At 33.7% G+C, this 16,058-nt stretch overlaps 1 protein-coding gene across 3 annotated transcripts in view; it reads left to right on the top strand.

Moving 5' to 3' along the window:
• FER (FER tyrosine kinase) overlaps positions 1-16,058 on the top strand; it is a 272,528-nt gene that overhangs the window by 147,157 nt on the left and 109,313 nt on the right. For all 3 annotated transcript variants that reach the window (XM_036738466.1, XM_036738482.1, XM_036738474.1), the window contains one exon: positions 5,932-6,054. In XM_036738466.1, coding sequence (XP_036594361.1) covers positions 5,932-6,054 — 123 coding nt within the window. The remainder of the gene's footprint in view (positions 1-5,931; positions 6,055-16,058) is intronic.

Raw genomic sequence — 16,058 nt, 5'->3', positions numbered from 1 at the left:
CTCTTCACTTGTGTGCGTGTGTGTGCGTGTGTGTGCGTGTGTGTGTGTGTATGTGTGTGTATCTATCTATCTGCAGGTCTATCTAATAAACAATAAGATTAAAGAGGGTTGAAGATTAGATTAGAGATCAGACTCTAACAGTATATTGTTTATAAGAAATGCTTGAGGCATAAAAACACTTGCACAAAATTTGTTATGCTCTAGCAGAATTTTAAAGTTCTTTAAAGAACTTTAAAGTAAGTGTTGCAGTCATGGTTACAGACAAGGCAAAAGCTAAAATAGACTTGATTAATAGAGAGGAATAGGGAAACCACAAAGATACATGGACAATGAATTAATTTCAATGTGTAAGATATAGGCTATGAATAATATAGCGTATAAATATTTCGAGTAAAAGGTAAATGAGTGACAAGCAAAAACAGCAAAATTGTGATGGAGAGAGGTTTCAGACCTACGTAGTCTAAGCAAAAAATGAACAAGTAAGAATTTAAGAACCTGAATGGAATTATAGAAAAGTTAAATATGAAAGAGCTCTGGCAATTATTGAACAAGAATAAATAGGGATGAATTTTATTCCTCTGTTGTCTTTGTCACCTTTACAAAAATTGACCATGTATTTGGGTCATAAAAACCTCAAAGTAATACAAAAAATTAAAATTTTAAATGCATCCTTTATTAACTGTTCAATAAGAGGTCATTGAAAAAATGATTAAAAATCAACTGGAGATTAATAACTCCATAGAATTAGTGGCTGTAAGAACAGTTTGCAGAAATGATAGATAATTTCATTAAAGATAATATTAATGGTAGTGAGACCACATACCAAAATTTGGGAAATGCAGCCAAAGCAGTACATAAGGGGAAATTTATAATTTGAAACACTTTCAGGAGTAAAAGAGAAAAAGAATATATCAGTAAAACATGCATGCAACTAAAACAAATTGAAAAACAACAGATTTAAAAAATTTGAAACACCAAAATAGAAAACCTGTAAAATCAGAGATTGATGAAATTCCTAGTAAAAAAAAAGGAACAAATAAATATAACAGCTGAAACAAAACAAAATATATATTTGGTAATTTAATTCAAAAAAGGAAGAAGATAACCAGTATAAAAAATGAAAAAGGGGAATTTACCAAAAAAAAAAACCAAATAAAAGATAATATTAGAAACTATTTTGACCAAGTGTATGTTGTCAAAACTGAACACTTAAATGAAATGGAAGATCGACAAAAATACAAAATGTCCAGATTAACAGACTAACATATAGACAATTCAAAGAATCCAGTCTCAAAAGAAAACAAAAAGAAAACCAAAAACCTAATTGACCAAATCATAGTTGAACTCCTAAAGGAAAAAAAAAAAAACTCCAGAAAGAGATGAATTTTTGAATAATTTTTAAAAAATTCAAAGAACAGTTAACCTTAATATTATACAAATTGCTGAAATTGGAAGACAAGGAACCTCCTTCTGTTATATGAAGGAGATCCAGGGAAATCCAAAAGAAAGAGAAAATACTGTAGACCGTTATCCGTAATGAAGATAGAAAAAATTTAAATAAAAATTAGCCAAAGGGATTAGAGCAACATATCATAAAGATATTATATAATGACCAAATAGGATTTATACCAGGAATGTAGTGTTAAGTTTTAGGAACTATAGACATAGTTGGCTTATATTAATAACAAGAACAACAAATTATATGATTATATCAGAGGCAGAAAAAAATTTGACAAAATATAATACCCATTTCTGTTAAAAACAACAACAGCAATAACCTAGTAACCATAGGAATAAATGGGGCTTTCCTTAATAGTAAAAGTTTTGTAAGATGAGTCATCATTTGTAATGGGGAGAAGCTAGAGGACTTTCCAATAAGATCAGGGAAAACAAGAATATCTATTGCTACAACTTCTTTTTGCTATAGTTCTGGAAGTATGACCTATAAGCAATAAGATTAGAAAAAGACGTTGCTGGAGTGAGCATAAATAAAGGAGAGACAATATTACAGTTTTTTGCTGGTGAGCTAGTGCTATACTTAGAAGACCCTAGATAGTCAGCTAAATAGTATTTAAAACAGTATATTCAGCACATTTGCAGGCTATAAAATAAATCCACATAAATCATTGGAATTTCTGTACATTACCAACAAAATCTAGAAGGAAAGAAGGAAAAATTCCATTTAAAATAGCTAGAGAATACAAATCTACCTGTTATGCAAAGAGTAAGGGTATCCATTTGCATCAGTGAAGGCAGCTCCTGATAGTGTTTAAATAAAAAAAAAGGTTTGGACACCAACAAGAAAAATTATTTGTTTAATTAAAAATTGAGATAAAATATATGTCCAATAAATGAAGTATGGAAACTAAGTTAATGAAATATTGGTTGTTCAGTTATTTTTCAGTTGTGTCCAACTCTGTGACCCCCATTTGAGGTTTTCTTGGCAAAGATATTGGAGTGGTTTGCCATTTCCTTCTCCAGCTTATTTCACAGATGAGGAAACTGAGGCAAACAGAGTTAAGTGACTTGTCCAGTGTCACATAACTAGTAAGTCCACATCTGAACTCAGATCTTTCTGACTCCAGGTCCAGCACTCTATCCACAGAGTCACCTTGCTGCCTCAGGTTATTTTGGTTTGCAGTTCTCTTACTTTAGCATTTTGGAGTATTCTTTCATGTAATTTGAGGTTCTTTTTTTGCGCAGTATTTGTTCTTTCCTTTGATCACTTATCTGTTGGAGAATGGTTTTTAGTTTTATGCATGTATGTATACATTTGTGTGTTTGTGTACAATCTGTGAGTTGTCATTATCATATCTTGGATACCAAACGTTTATCTGAATAATTCAGTATGAAGATATTGCTGCTTTTTCTTTTTTAAAATAGTACTTTATTGCTTTAGTTATTTTGATTAGTCTACTTTAATGCAACTCTATTCCCACAGCCTCTCCTCTCCTCTCCTTACCCTCAAGTACTCTTTCATACCTTTCCCTAGTTTTGTCATTTTACTTAGCTCATGGGTTTCTTTTCCTTTCTTCCATTTATCTAATTCTTTTCTTGTTTTCCTCTCATTATGTAGTTAAATAAAATTCCCTTTCCCATCTTCCCCTTTTAAATTCTTTTTTTTGTTAGTGGTTTAAAAAAAATTTCTGTAGCCTTTTTCCTTCCTTCCTCCCTCCCTCCCTCTTTTTCTCTCTGTCTGTCTCTCTCTTGCAATAAGAGTTAAGTGACTTGGCCAGGGTCACATGGCTAGTAAGTGTCTGAGGCAGGATTTTGACTCAGGTCCTCCTGACTACAGGACTGGTGCTCTACTGTACCACCTAGCTGCCCTTTTGTAGCCTTTTCTGAAAAAGATTTCTCCTCTTCATTTTCTTCCTTGATTCTCTTTTTGTCTGTTCTAGATTTTTATTTTTTGATTCATGTTCCTTAAGCTTTATTCTTTTGTGTCTGTGTTTCTCGTGGAATTAAAGTTTCTAAGTTAAATTAAAGCTTCTGTCGTTTTAAATCTTTTCTTACACCAACACTTCTGTTTAGGTTCTACCTTTAGCCTTATGCTCTTTTATAAAGAAATCCCATAAGTATCTTTCTTTTTCTAGCTTTTCTTTTTCCCTCCCATTTTTATTTCTAGTGTAACTCATGCTTTTCTTGGTCTGTTGTGTTTATAAAGTAAATAATCTACTCACTTTTTTTGTAGCCTTGCATAAAGTGCCTCTGGCTTTCGAATATCCATATTTTTTCATTGATTATTAGACTCAGGTTTGCAGATATTTCATTTTGTAGTGCAACTTCAGCTTCTTTGTTCTTCAGAATGCATTGTTACATTCCCTTCTGCAGTCTCAAGTGCAGGATAGCCCCATGTTATTCAGATTTCCTCTCCTTTAAAATTTGAAAGTCTCCTGGTTACTTTTAGATTTTGTTGTTTTTTCAGTGGAATTGTTAACTATAACTGCATTGTATCTTGGAGTTTGTAACATAAAGTTGTTATTGTTCTTTTTCTGGATGTGATCTTAGGATTCTTTGGACTGGTATTTTGTGCTCAGAAGTTCTAGAAAATTATATTGTATTTCTTGAATTATGGTATTCAGGTTATTTGACTTGCTACATTCATTTGAGAGACATTCTTAAGTTGTCTGTTTGTATCCTGTTTTTGAGATAAATATGGTTTGTATAGAGAACATGTATTCTTTTTTGCTTTTTTGTTCTTTTCTTCTAAATTGTCCTTCACTTCTGTGTATTTGTATTCCCATTCAGTTCTCTCTTTTATTTCTTTGATGACATTTGCCATGGTGGATTAAATTTTTTCTTTTCTGTCAGCCATTTCTGCTATGTCAGCCATAAATTTCTCTTTAATGATTCTCTTTCCTCTCTTGAACCACTTGGGAACATCCTGTGGTAGTTCAGGGCTCTATTGTATATCCACAAGGTCCACTTCCTCATCAGGTATAGTTCATTTTCTTTTGTTTTGTAATATTTATTCGTAGGTGGTTTTTTTTTTATGTACGTAGGCAAAGCTAGAAATCTTTTTGAAAAGATTGCTGCTCCAATTTTATACTTCTCTGACCTGGCCGTAATTGTACTCAAGACAAATTATGAACAATAAGCTAAGAAGCTACTAAAATTAATGGAAAAATCATTTAAATAATGTAAAAGCTTATTTTTCTTTACTCTGTGTATTAACACTTGAAATTTTGGTTTTGATTTCCTTTTCTAGCCAATTTTTGTATTATTGCTGATATAGACCTTGCCCCATTATCCCTTTTTTCTCTTGTGCTTCAATCATCTGTTGATTTATTCTTAAGGTAGGTAGTAATGTTGGGTCAAAACAGTGCCTTTTGGTGCATGTTGCCCTGTGTCCCATTTGCTTCTGGTTCTAACTGTTGCCTTCCCTATTTGCTAAGCCATCATACTTAGTTTTGAACATTCGTTTCCACATGATTTTGAGTCTTTTGCCTTTCATAATAGCTGCTCTTTACCCCTTCCTTCTGGACCAGGATGTCTAGACTTGGCATTCAGAGAAAATTTTCCCATTGTACCAACTCCTCATAGATTATGAAGGATATCTCTTATCATTGACATATATCTCTTCCCCATGAGTCTGTTTTGCAGTGTTCTACTCCCTTTCTCCTTTGGATTGAGATGTCCTCCCTTGTTCCTTCTAAAAGTTTCACTTCTTTTTGCCTTTCTAGCTCTCCTGCTATCTTTCTTCTTCTTGCTGAGACACTATCCCTTTGCTATTCATTTATGTTTCCCATCTCTCATCTTTCTGTACATCCTCTGTCTCTGCAATTTTGTCCCACAAAATATATTGATTCACTTACAGTATGTTGCAGAGTTTTAGGATGCTCTCTGTTGACTTGGGTTTTTATTCAGTTTTCTTCCTCTTGAAATCTGATATTTCAGCTGCTAAAAAAAATAGCCACCTGTCATTTGATTTCTGACTCTTCCCTCTTTGATACTAAAAACACTCATGGAGGCTGAGCTTCAGATTCCTTCTGATTTGGGGCATTTGCTTGTTGATTGTTTGCTCATATGATAGTTTGGAATCAAGAACTGCTAACAGGTGGACATAATGATATCGGTATTCCCTTCCCTGAATGGAAGCATTGACTTGTTAAAGCTCTGTAATGCATTTAGTGAAAGGCCTAAATGGCTAAAGTATTAAATATTTCTACCTTAGAAAATTAACTTACAATACCGTTGTTACATTGTTAAATCTAAAGGACTAGGTATCAAGAGACTTGTAGTATCAGCTTTGCCAGCTACTAGTTATGTTACCTCAAATACCTTAATCTTTGTATGTTTCAGTTTCTTTATATACATGATAGTTGTGGTAGCCAATTTCTCAAGTTCCTATTCAATCTGAAATTCTATGATTCTCTTGTAATTTTTTTGAATTTCATTTTCTAAAATATAATTTTGTTTTTTCCTTCCTAGAATCTATATCGATTTGAAGGAACTGGGTTTACAAATATTCCTCAACTTATAGATTATCATTATACAACAAAGCAAGTCATTACTAAGAAATCAGGTGTAGTCCTGCTGAATCCTGTTGTTAAGGTATGTTCATCTATTTTTTTTAAAAGAAGAATTCTTGATGTGTCTCCCTTTCATATAGTGAATACAATTTTCAGATGTAAATGTCAACTTTAAGACAAATTTTAAATTTTGTGTGATACTCTTATTAATTTAGTTAGAATCTCCATTTTCAAGATTCATTGAAATAATGTACCTGTCAGTTATTGCCAGAGTACAGATTACCTGAGTATTCTTCCTAATATTTACATAATTCATCAATTGTATGTTACATATAACTCTGAAAATACACTAACATTTATCATTCTCACTGTAATATCAAGACTTGTTGATATTGATTCAGTAAATGTTTATTAATTGCTTAATATTCCTGGCATGGTGATAGACACTGGGGGGTACAATGACAATAAAAGATACAGTTCCTGCCTTCAGAGAACTTATTCTCTATAGGTTAGAAACAATATACATATAATAGGAATTAAATAAATGTTTATTTTTACTTGATTGATATAGGTCAATAAATAAAAGGAATTTCTGGAAGAGAGTCACTTAGTCTGGGGGAATCACACAATAGGCTTCCTGTAGAAGACAGCACTTGAACTGAACTTGAAGGAAGGTGGGGATTCTATAAGGAAGAAGTGAGGAGGCGGTGCAGGTGTAAGAGAAACAGCCTATTATGCAAAAGCTTAGAAATAGGAGATGGAATTTCAAGTGTAGGGACAGCAAATAGGTAAATTTACTAAATGTACCAGTAAAGTACATGAGGGAGTGTAATATGCAGTAAGTTTGGAGAAGTAGTTTGGATCCCAATTGTGAAATCCTTTTAACTCCAAAGAAAGGGGTTTGTATTTTGTCCTCAAGAAAAGAGGGAGCCCGCTACTGTTTCTTAGGAGAAGCGACATGTTCAGACCTCTGGTTTTAGATTATCAGTTCAATAACGCTTTTTAGAATGGAGTAAAGAGCCTGGAGACCAAGATACCAATTAGGAGACTATTTCAATATTTCAATTGAGAGATGACGAGATCCTGAACTACAGTGGAAAGGAGGCAGTAGATAGGAGACACATTGCAGAGGTAGAATCCACAAGACGTGGGTGCTGATTGTATGTGAAGGAAAGGGAAGAAACAAAGATGACTCTAAGAATATGATCTTCATTATCTGGATGGATGGCAGTACCCTCAATCAAAATAGGAAAATTAGGAAGATGATTTTAATGGAAAGATATTGGGTTCGGTTTTAGACATATTGAGGGTGAGATGCCCATGAAGCATCTGGTTGATAATATTTAATAGGCAGCTGGTGATACAGGATTTCTGGAGGGAGACTAGGGCTTGATACATAGGTCTAGGATGAATCTAGCATTGTTTCCTTACAAAGAAATTCTAGTAATACAGAAAGTGTCATCATAGGAACCCATTGAATAATGAGCTTCTTTCCCATCTCGGAAATTTGATTTTATATTTCTAATTTTCTTATTTATATTTCTTTGAAAGCTTGTTACATGAAATGTGGTACATCTTTATTGCATACTGTTTTAAATAGAAGGATTTGATGAGGTCTGTATTTTCTGTTTTCTTTCCATTCTGTCCAATAAAATAAAATGTTTGAGGAGTTTATTATATACTTTAGGACCTCACTAAAATCTTACTCTGATGTGACATTGTGGCATGGAAGTGACCCTGTATTCTTGAAGACTTTGTCAACAGAACACAAACTCTAGGAAGTTTTGCCAAGCTAGAAAGACATTGAGTCTAGTACTGTCTGCCCAAGTTTGTGTATTATAATATTATAATATATAATTTTTTCCCCCAGTCAACAACCCATAAATGTAATTTTGCAAAGTTGTAAGGAGTTTTCATCTGCATTAGCAGAGGTGGATTGTCCATTATGTAAACATCACAGTTCTTTAACAGTCTGGGGATTAGATTTATTTGGATATTTCAAAATACAGTTTTGTTTTTACATGATTACTCATTCCATCAGTACAGGCTACTAAAACTTTTCTGAAGCCCCTCCAACATTTGTCATTTTCTCTTTTTTTCAACTTTGCTAATCCAATGGGTATGAAATAGAATTTCAGATTTGCTTTAATTTGTATTTCTGTAATTACTAGTAATTAGGAACATTTTTATATTGCTTTTGATAGCTTGTATTTCTTTTAGAATATTCTTATTTTTTGACTACTTATCAATTCAGGAATGGCTCTTGTTCCTACAAATTTAACTCAATACTTTATGTATCAGAAAATAAGACCTTTATGAGAAAAAAAAAAACAAACTTGCTGCAAAGTCCTCTCATCTCCAGTTAACTGATTCTCTCCTAGTTCTAGTTGAGTGGGTTTTATTTGTGAAAACTTAAATTTTACATAATCAGAATTGTCCGTTCTAGCTTCTGTGATCCTCTCTATCCCTTACTTTGTACTGAAGTCTTCCCCTATCCATAGATCTAGTTATTTCTCCCCTTTTCCTTTAATGTGCTTATGATATGACCTTTTATATTTAAATCCTGTGTGCATTTGGAGTTTATCTTGATGCGAATTGTTTGTCTAAACCTAATTTCTGCCAGGCTGCTTCGTAGTTTTCCCAGAAGTTTTTGTCAGTGAGTCTGCCTAATAATTGTAAGCTTTGGATTTATTGAGTAGGGTCATTTGATTCTTTTATGTTGTAAACCTAATCTGTTCCACTGATCAACTTCTATTTTTTATAAGTACTAAATTGTTTCAATGATTATTGCTTCTCAGAATGCCTATTGAGATCTGACATTGCTAGGCCTCTTAACTTTTCCATGTTTTTCATTTTTTCCCTTGAGATTATTGACCTTTTGTGCCTCCAGTTGAATTTCAGTATCATGTCTTTTCTAGCTCTGTAAAATAACCCCATTTAGTATGACCCTGCATAAAGCAAATAATTTTGATAGTTTTATCTATTTTGTTATTTGTGGTATATTTTTTACCCATCGTGTCTAGCACCTGCCTGTTCTTTTCTAAAAAAGAATTTATGATGTACAGACATAAGGCTTCTTTGTAATCTTCGAGTCTTTGACTTTTTTCTTCCTGAATCCTACTTTCCCAAATATTTCTCACCATCCCCACCTTTCACCACATTTGAAGTCACTAAAACAGAACTCTGTTTTTTCTCCCAAAGTCTCCCTTCCCTCTTAACTTCCTTATTACTGCCCAGGTTAACACTGTCCTCCCATTCCCTCAGACTCAGGTTGTCATCATAGATTCCACGCTCTTATCCCTCATATCCAATTTGTTGACAATGCCTGTCAATTTCACTTTTGCAACATCTCTCAATTACACCCACTTCTTTTGACACTGCTACCACTCTAGTGCATACCCTCATCACTTCATGCCTGGACTATTGTAATAGTCTGCTGGTGGGTCTCTCTGCCTCCAATCTCTTCCCTATTCCATTCCATTCTCCATTCAACCACCAGAATGATTTACATAAAACATACCCTTAGTCACCCTCCTGCTCACGCAACTCCAGTCATTCCATATCATCTCCAGAGTCAAATACAAAATCCTCTGGTATTCAAAGCCCTTCATAATCTAGGACCGCCCCCCCCCCTTTTCAGTCTTCTTATACTTTTTTCCCCGCTATATAATCGTTGATCCAATGACACTGGCCTCCTTGTTCCATGAATAATACATTCTGCCTCTCATCTCTGCCTCCTGGCTTCCTTTAAGTCTCAACTAAAATCCCATATTTTACAGGAAGTCTTTTCCAAATTCTCTTAATTCTGGTCCCTTCTCTCCATTAATTATTTCCTTTTTTTTTTTTAAGTATATAGCTTGTTTGTACTTTCATTGCATCTCCCATTAGATTGTGAGCACCTTGAATGTAGGGACTGTCTTTTGCGTTTTTGTATCCCCAGCACTTAGCACAGTACCTGGCACATAGTTGGTATTTAATAAATGTTTGTTGATTTATTGATCACTGCTATTTGTTTTGTACTTAGTGGCTCTCTGATAGAACCTGGAAGCTCTTGATATCCTCATGTAACCAAGGCTAGTCACTGTCTCCTCTCATCTTGTCTCCTTCTAGACTTTTTTGTAGATTACCACATCAGTCCTTCAGCCAGCTTAATCTTCGTTATGTAACCGTGTAACATTTCTGTGGGTACACTGAACTGCATATAGCTTAACTAGTTTTCAAGTAACTTTCCTGTGATATTTCCAGTCCTCTGAAATATAGTGAGTAAGGAAGAGAGAGAAAGTCATGTTGGTTGGATCACAAAGTGTGGAACAGAAGTAATGTCCAATGAGATTGGAAAGAAAGGTTAAAACCTGGTTCTCAAAGGCATTAGTTGCTAAACCAAGGCATTTTACATTTGATCCTGAAGGCAATAAGAAACCATTGGAGTTGACTGAGTAGGGGAGAGAAATGGTCATTTCTGTGTTTAAGGAAAATTTCTTTGGCATTATTGTGTAGGATGGACTGGAGCGTAAGAAATTTGAAGGTGGGAAACAAATTATGAGGCTGTTGCAGTAATCTAGGTGAGATTTAATAAGGGTTTGAATTTAGGTGATAGCTATATGATTGGAAGGAAAAGTAGGTTGTGAGAGATGTTGTGAAGGTAGAATCAGCAAGATTTTGGGTCTGACCAGATATGTGGGGTGACAGAGTAAAGAGTCCAGGATATGGTGAGATTGGGAACCTCAGAGATTGGAAGAATGGTGGTGCCTTTGATAGAAACAGGGAAGTTGGCAATAAGGAAAAATTAAGGGGGAAAGAAAGATTGTAAGTTCTGTTTTTACACACATTGAATTTACGATGTGTCCTAGAAATCCCATTTGAGATGTACAACAGACAACTGGTGATAGGAACAAAAGAAGTAGGGAGATACAAGGACTAGTGATTTAGAAGTGAGAATCATCTGCATAAAGATGATAATTAACCCCATGTAAGATGATGGGATTATCAAAGAGAGAATATAGAGGGAAAAGGAAAGGCCTAGGGTAGAATTTTTGAGAACACTTAACAGTTAGGGTGTGTAATTTTTATATGTTGAGCCAGCAAAGTAGAATCCGAAGTCTCCCAGGTAGAGTGTTGTGTCACAAAAGCCCAGAAACAACAGCAAGTGTGCAGAAGGATCAGGTGATCAATAGTGTCAAATACAGAAAATACAGTAAGAAAGATTAGGACTATCAGATTGCCAAATCTTAATTAAAACTATTGGATCTGGCAATTAAGAGATCACAGATCACTTTGGAGAAAGCAATTTCAGTTGGGAGATGGAGTCAAAAGTTAGATTGCAAAGAGTTGAGGTGTAAGTGAGAAAAGAAGTAAAGGCAGTGAGTATAGACAGTTTTCTCATGGAGTTTGACTAAGAGTAGAACTTTAAAATGAGGGTTTCGATGCATATATCTTTTCAGCTAGCTTGTACATACACAGGCATGTATACCTACCGAGTATTTGAGAGTAGACATAGATACATAATGCCTGAACCAGCATTTTTACCACTTTCTCTTGTTTACTGATTGCTCTGTTGCAAAACAGCTATGATAGTTTTCAATACAAAAGAAGTTCTAAAGCTAAAACTGAAAGTATTAGTGGATATGGAAAAACTCTTTAGTTAATGTTTGGCTTGTGAAAATAGAAGTTTATTTCTTTGGAAGGGATTTGGTGGGTGAGTCCTGATGGGTATATGAGTGGGTATGAATAAAAAATGAAAGCAATTAAAATTTGCTGTAGGAGGATGAGGTAAAAATGAAGTAGATAAGGATCTTTTATGTTATAAAGATGATAATTTATTTTAAATCCTTCATAAATAGAAAATACTTAATTGGAAATAACTCCTGGATTATACAGAATTAATGCATGTAGTATTTCAACAATTATTCAGTTACTGAAAGTTTATAAAAAGTGTTCCAACAAAGCAGTCCATCTTACATATGCTTGTCTGTAAGAATTTTATAAATTTAGTGAGAAAGCTGATCAAATTTTGAATAATCCTTTGGCCTTAAAAATGTGATAGGACTGATATCTTCAGTGGAACAAATGTGCTAAGCTAGTGTAATGAAACAGGCTTCCTGAAAATCTGTGTGGAAAAGTATGCATAGCAGTTATTTGCCAGAATGAGTACTGGTAAGATCATAATCTCTAACAATCATTTTATGTTCTTTATTGTGAAATTGTGTGATTTTTATTCAGTTAATAGTTGTATGGGTTATAAATTAGATTGGAAGCTTACAAATAAAAGCTCCAAAATGTCATGCTGTCACTGTATTCAGAAATTCATTCATTTTATGGTTTACCTCTTTGGGAATGATGGGTCAAATAAAGTAATTTTTTCATTTTGTGCTTTCTTTTATATATTATCTTGGAACTTTTCTATAGTACTGCCTTTATGGGTCCAAACTTTGAAATCATGGAATAAATGAGGCTGCTTGACTAAATTTCCATGGTGGACCTACATTGTATTGATTCTTACAATAGAGTGGGTTCCATTGTTAGAGAGTTTGTCGTATTTACTATTTTGAAGCAAAAATTATAAAATAACTTGCATTTATTTATATTTTTTTGGAGGGGGAAAGGCAGGGCAATTGGGGTTAAGTGACTTGCCCAAGATCACACAGCTAGTAAGTGTGTCCACTATCTGAGGCCGGATTTGAACTCAGGTCCTCCTGACTCCAGGGCCGGTGCTCTACTCACTGTGCCACCTAGCTGCCCCAATAACTTGCATTTATATAGGGCTTTATAATTGTAAACAAATTTGTGTGGTAAGTAGCATAAACATTGTTAATCCCCTTCAGCAGCTGAAGAAACTGAGTTCCAGAGAAGTTAAATTGACCTTCCCAAGGTTAAATAGTTAGTAAATGAAAAGTGAGGACTGAATTCAAGTCTTCTGACTTTTATTGGTCCATAAACTATTTTCAAAAGTGAAAATTTTGTTTTCAAAGACATGATTAATCTACTTTCATTCATTCATGTGTATAAACCAAATCAAATGAAAGATAAATAAAACAATAATACTTTTTATTTTAATCCTCAATATGGATCAGGTAGGTAGAAGTTATACTCTTCAGGAGCATTATCTAAAGCTTTTTCTTTAGAAGGGTTTTTGTTGTGGAACTGAATATATATCTAAATGGAAAGTTAATTTACACTTTCTTATTTTCTTTAATTCCATGAATGAAAAAGATCATGCATAGCTTCAAAGATCTTTTAAGTAACATTGTAGAAGTTATCTACATTCTTTTCAGTGATATTTGGGTAAAATAGATTGACTTTATAAACAAAATAATAAACACTTTGTTCCTGTGTACTAAAATAGTGCTTTGTTACCTGCAGCCAATGCGGAAGGTAATAGTTTACCTTAAGATGGTAAGCAAAGATGTCCCTTATTTCCTATGTTGCTCACTAATTTGGGTAACTTCTGTAGGTAGAGATTATTTTTAAGATTTAATTTAAAAAATTTAAAAGATTAATTGGGGGGGTAATGTTTCATATATGTTTTTAATGGTGCCATGTGATGCTTAGATATATGCATACTCTTACATGTTTACTTTAGAGGATGCCATAAGTCAGCTCTAAATTTTTTAGCAGTTTGTTTAGTTCTACAGTTTTCCTTTTGTCCTCACGTTCTGTGAAAAATATCCAGCTCCAAAAGAGGAATATTAAAATCTCCTACTATTTCTCTCTCTCTCTCTCTCTCTCTCTCTCTCTCTCTCTCTCTCTCTCTCTCTCTCTCTCTCTCTCCCTCCCCCTCCCCCCTCTTCCCCCCCCCACTATCTTTAGTGTACAATAGCAAAGACACATGTAGTATCCAAGTGAGAAGGTGTGATGAAATTTATTCATACTAGGTGAATTCCCCCAAAAGCAGGCATTTCAACTATGCCATTAGACAAAAAATCATAACAATAAGTTATTAAATGTGCAATATCAACAGAGATAAACAACAAATGTGTGTTATCCTTGTAGGAGATATAGACAATTAAAAACAAGTTATATATGCAAAATAAGCGTATTTTAAAAAAAAGATTAATTGATTTCCAGTATTTTTTTGTGGCTATTTCCATAAAATACTCACATTAGTGTTCAAAGAGATGGGATTTATAAGTCCTTTTTGTTCACTGAATCATGGCAAGTCATTATTGTAATGATGTAAATTCTTTTATTTATTTTCTTCTTAAATTAATTCCAGTTAAACATTTTTGTAGGAGGCGGGGAAAGGTTGATAAGACGGAAAGATATGCTTGTTGCTATACAAGGTGTTCCAAAAGTGTACTTTTAAGTCTTCACATCTTAAAGCCATCATAGGTTAAACTGTACTAATACTTTGGGGACCCTCTATATAGAAGGAGATATACTTTTTCTTATCCACCATTTTTCCCCATGAAATATAGATTGGTATCATTTAAGCCTTATTAACTTCAAATCGCACTAAGATTTTTGGGACACCCTGTATAAACTATAAACAGATGAAATAATGTAGAAACTGATACTTGATCCATTGCTACATAAAAAGTTACAGCAAATTGATCCTCATTTTTGCGTAATGATAATTTACAATCTTAATTATTATATGGCTATTCTATATGGTTGATACTATTACATTTCCTTTTCTTTTGTGTTTTTTTTTTTTGGAGTCAATTAGGGTTAAGTGACTTACCCAGGGTCACACAACTAGTAAGTGTCAAGTATCAGAGGGCAGATTTGATCCTTGGCCTGCCTGACTCCAGGTCCAGTGCTCTATCCACTGTGTCACCTAACTTCCCAGTGCTATTAAATTTTACAAATAATTTTCTATAAGCTTTGAATGTATAAAATGAAGAATTTATAATATTGTGCATGCTAAACATTTCAGTAAACTGCATTATAATTTAATAGTTAAGATCAAAAAGTATATTCGAAATAGAATTGAAGTAACATCTTAGGTAGCATAAATAGTAGATAATTGAATGAAGCATATTTGAAGAAAACCCATCAAGATGCCAAAAGATGTTCTTTTCCTAAGATCAAACTGTCCTTTAAGACATATCATGGAAATTACAGCTCAGTAGTTTTAGATAATTAAACGTGATGAACAACAGACAGCCACTAAATTAATACATACCTATAACTAAAATAATGCTAGTGCAACTACAGTCCATTTTTCTTGGCTAAAAAATATATAGAAATAATTTCAAAATTACTTATGTAATATATACTTATTTAAAATCTCAAATCATGTCCTATTAGATAAAAATTGATTTATTTTTAACATTTATTTTTTTACAATCTGCGAAGGATTTCTACAGTTTATTTAACTTGATGTTGTTGTCCTTTCTACCTTCTGTTTTATGTCTCATTGCCGTGCGTTTCTGTACTCTTCATTAATTTACTGTCATACTCCTTAATCCCTTTCATTCATATTTTTGTCAGATAATAATCAGGTGTATATAATTCCTGTGTTCTTTAACTCAATCATTCTGAACTCTGTAAATTTGTTGTATTTTACCTTTTCACTCCCCTTAGGTGTTAATAAAGTCATTTTTTAAAACCTGACGTTTTTCTTGGGTGATATAAAGAGAAGGAAGTTATTCTGGAGGAAGCGTAGTGTAATGGAGGCCTTTGCAACATACTAGTAACATCACTAGAGAGATTTTATAAAGGGTAGCTACTCCAAAAGCTTTAGGTAGGTACCTTTGAGTAGAGTTGAATATAGACTGTTGTAGAAAGGAAGTCTTAAGGAGATTAAAGTTGGTGACTCTCCTTCGTATCTGGCTTGTGTTTCCCCAGAATCTTCTGATTTTCAAATTCAGTGGTCTTTTCTCATTGGTTTTCTCTGTTTTAGTTGCGCCGTCGTTGTCTGTTTTTCTTCTTATGTCTCTGACTATTTCTATGCTTCTTTTATTGTTTCCCTACACTTGTAATTTATGTACTCCCTAATGTTCAGTCCTCAGGCCTCTGCTATCCTCTGGTTTTACCAGTTCCTTCAGGGATTTCATCCACTTAATAATTTCATTGATCATACCTGTTTGGATGCTTTCCAACATTACCAACTTTGACCTTCTCTCAAGTTCTGAGCTCATGTAC

The sequence above is a fragment of the Trichosurus vulpecula genome, chromosome 1 (genome assembly GCF_011100635.1).
Source record: "Trichosurus vulpecula isolate mTriVul1 chromosome 1, mTriVul1.pri, whole genome shotgun sequence".
Lineage (NCBI taxonomy): Eukaryota > Metazoa > Chordata > Mammalia > Diprotodontia > Phalangeridae > Trichosurus > Trichosurus vulpecula.
Note: the sequence above shows the minus strand (reverse complement) of the source record. Positions and strands in the feature narration are given on the sequence as shown.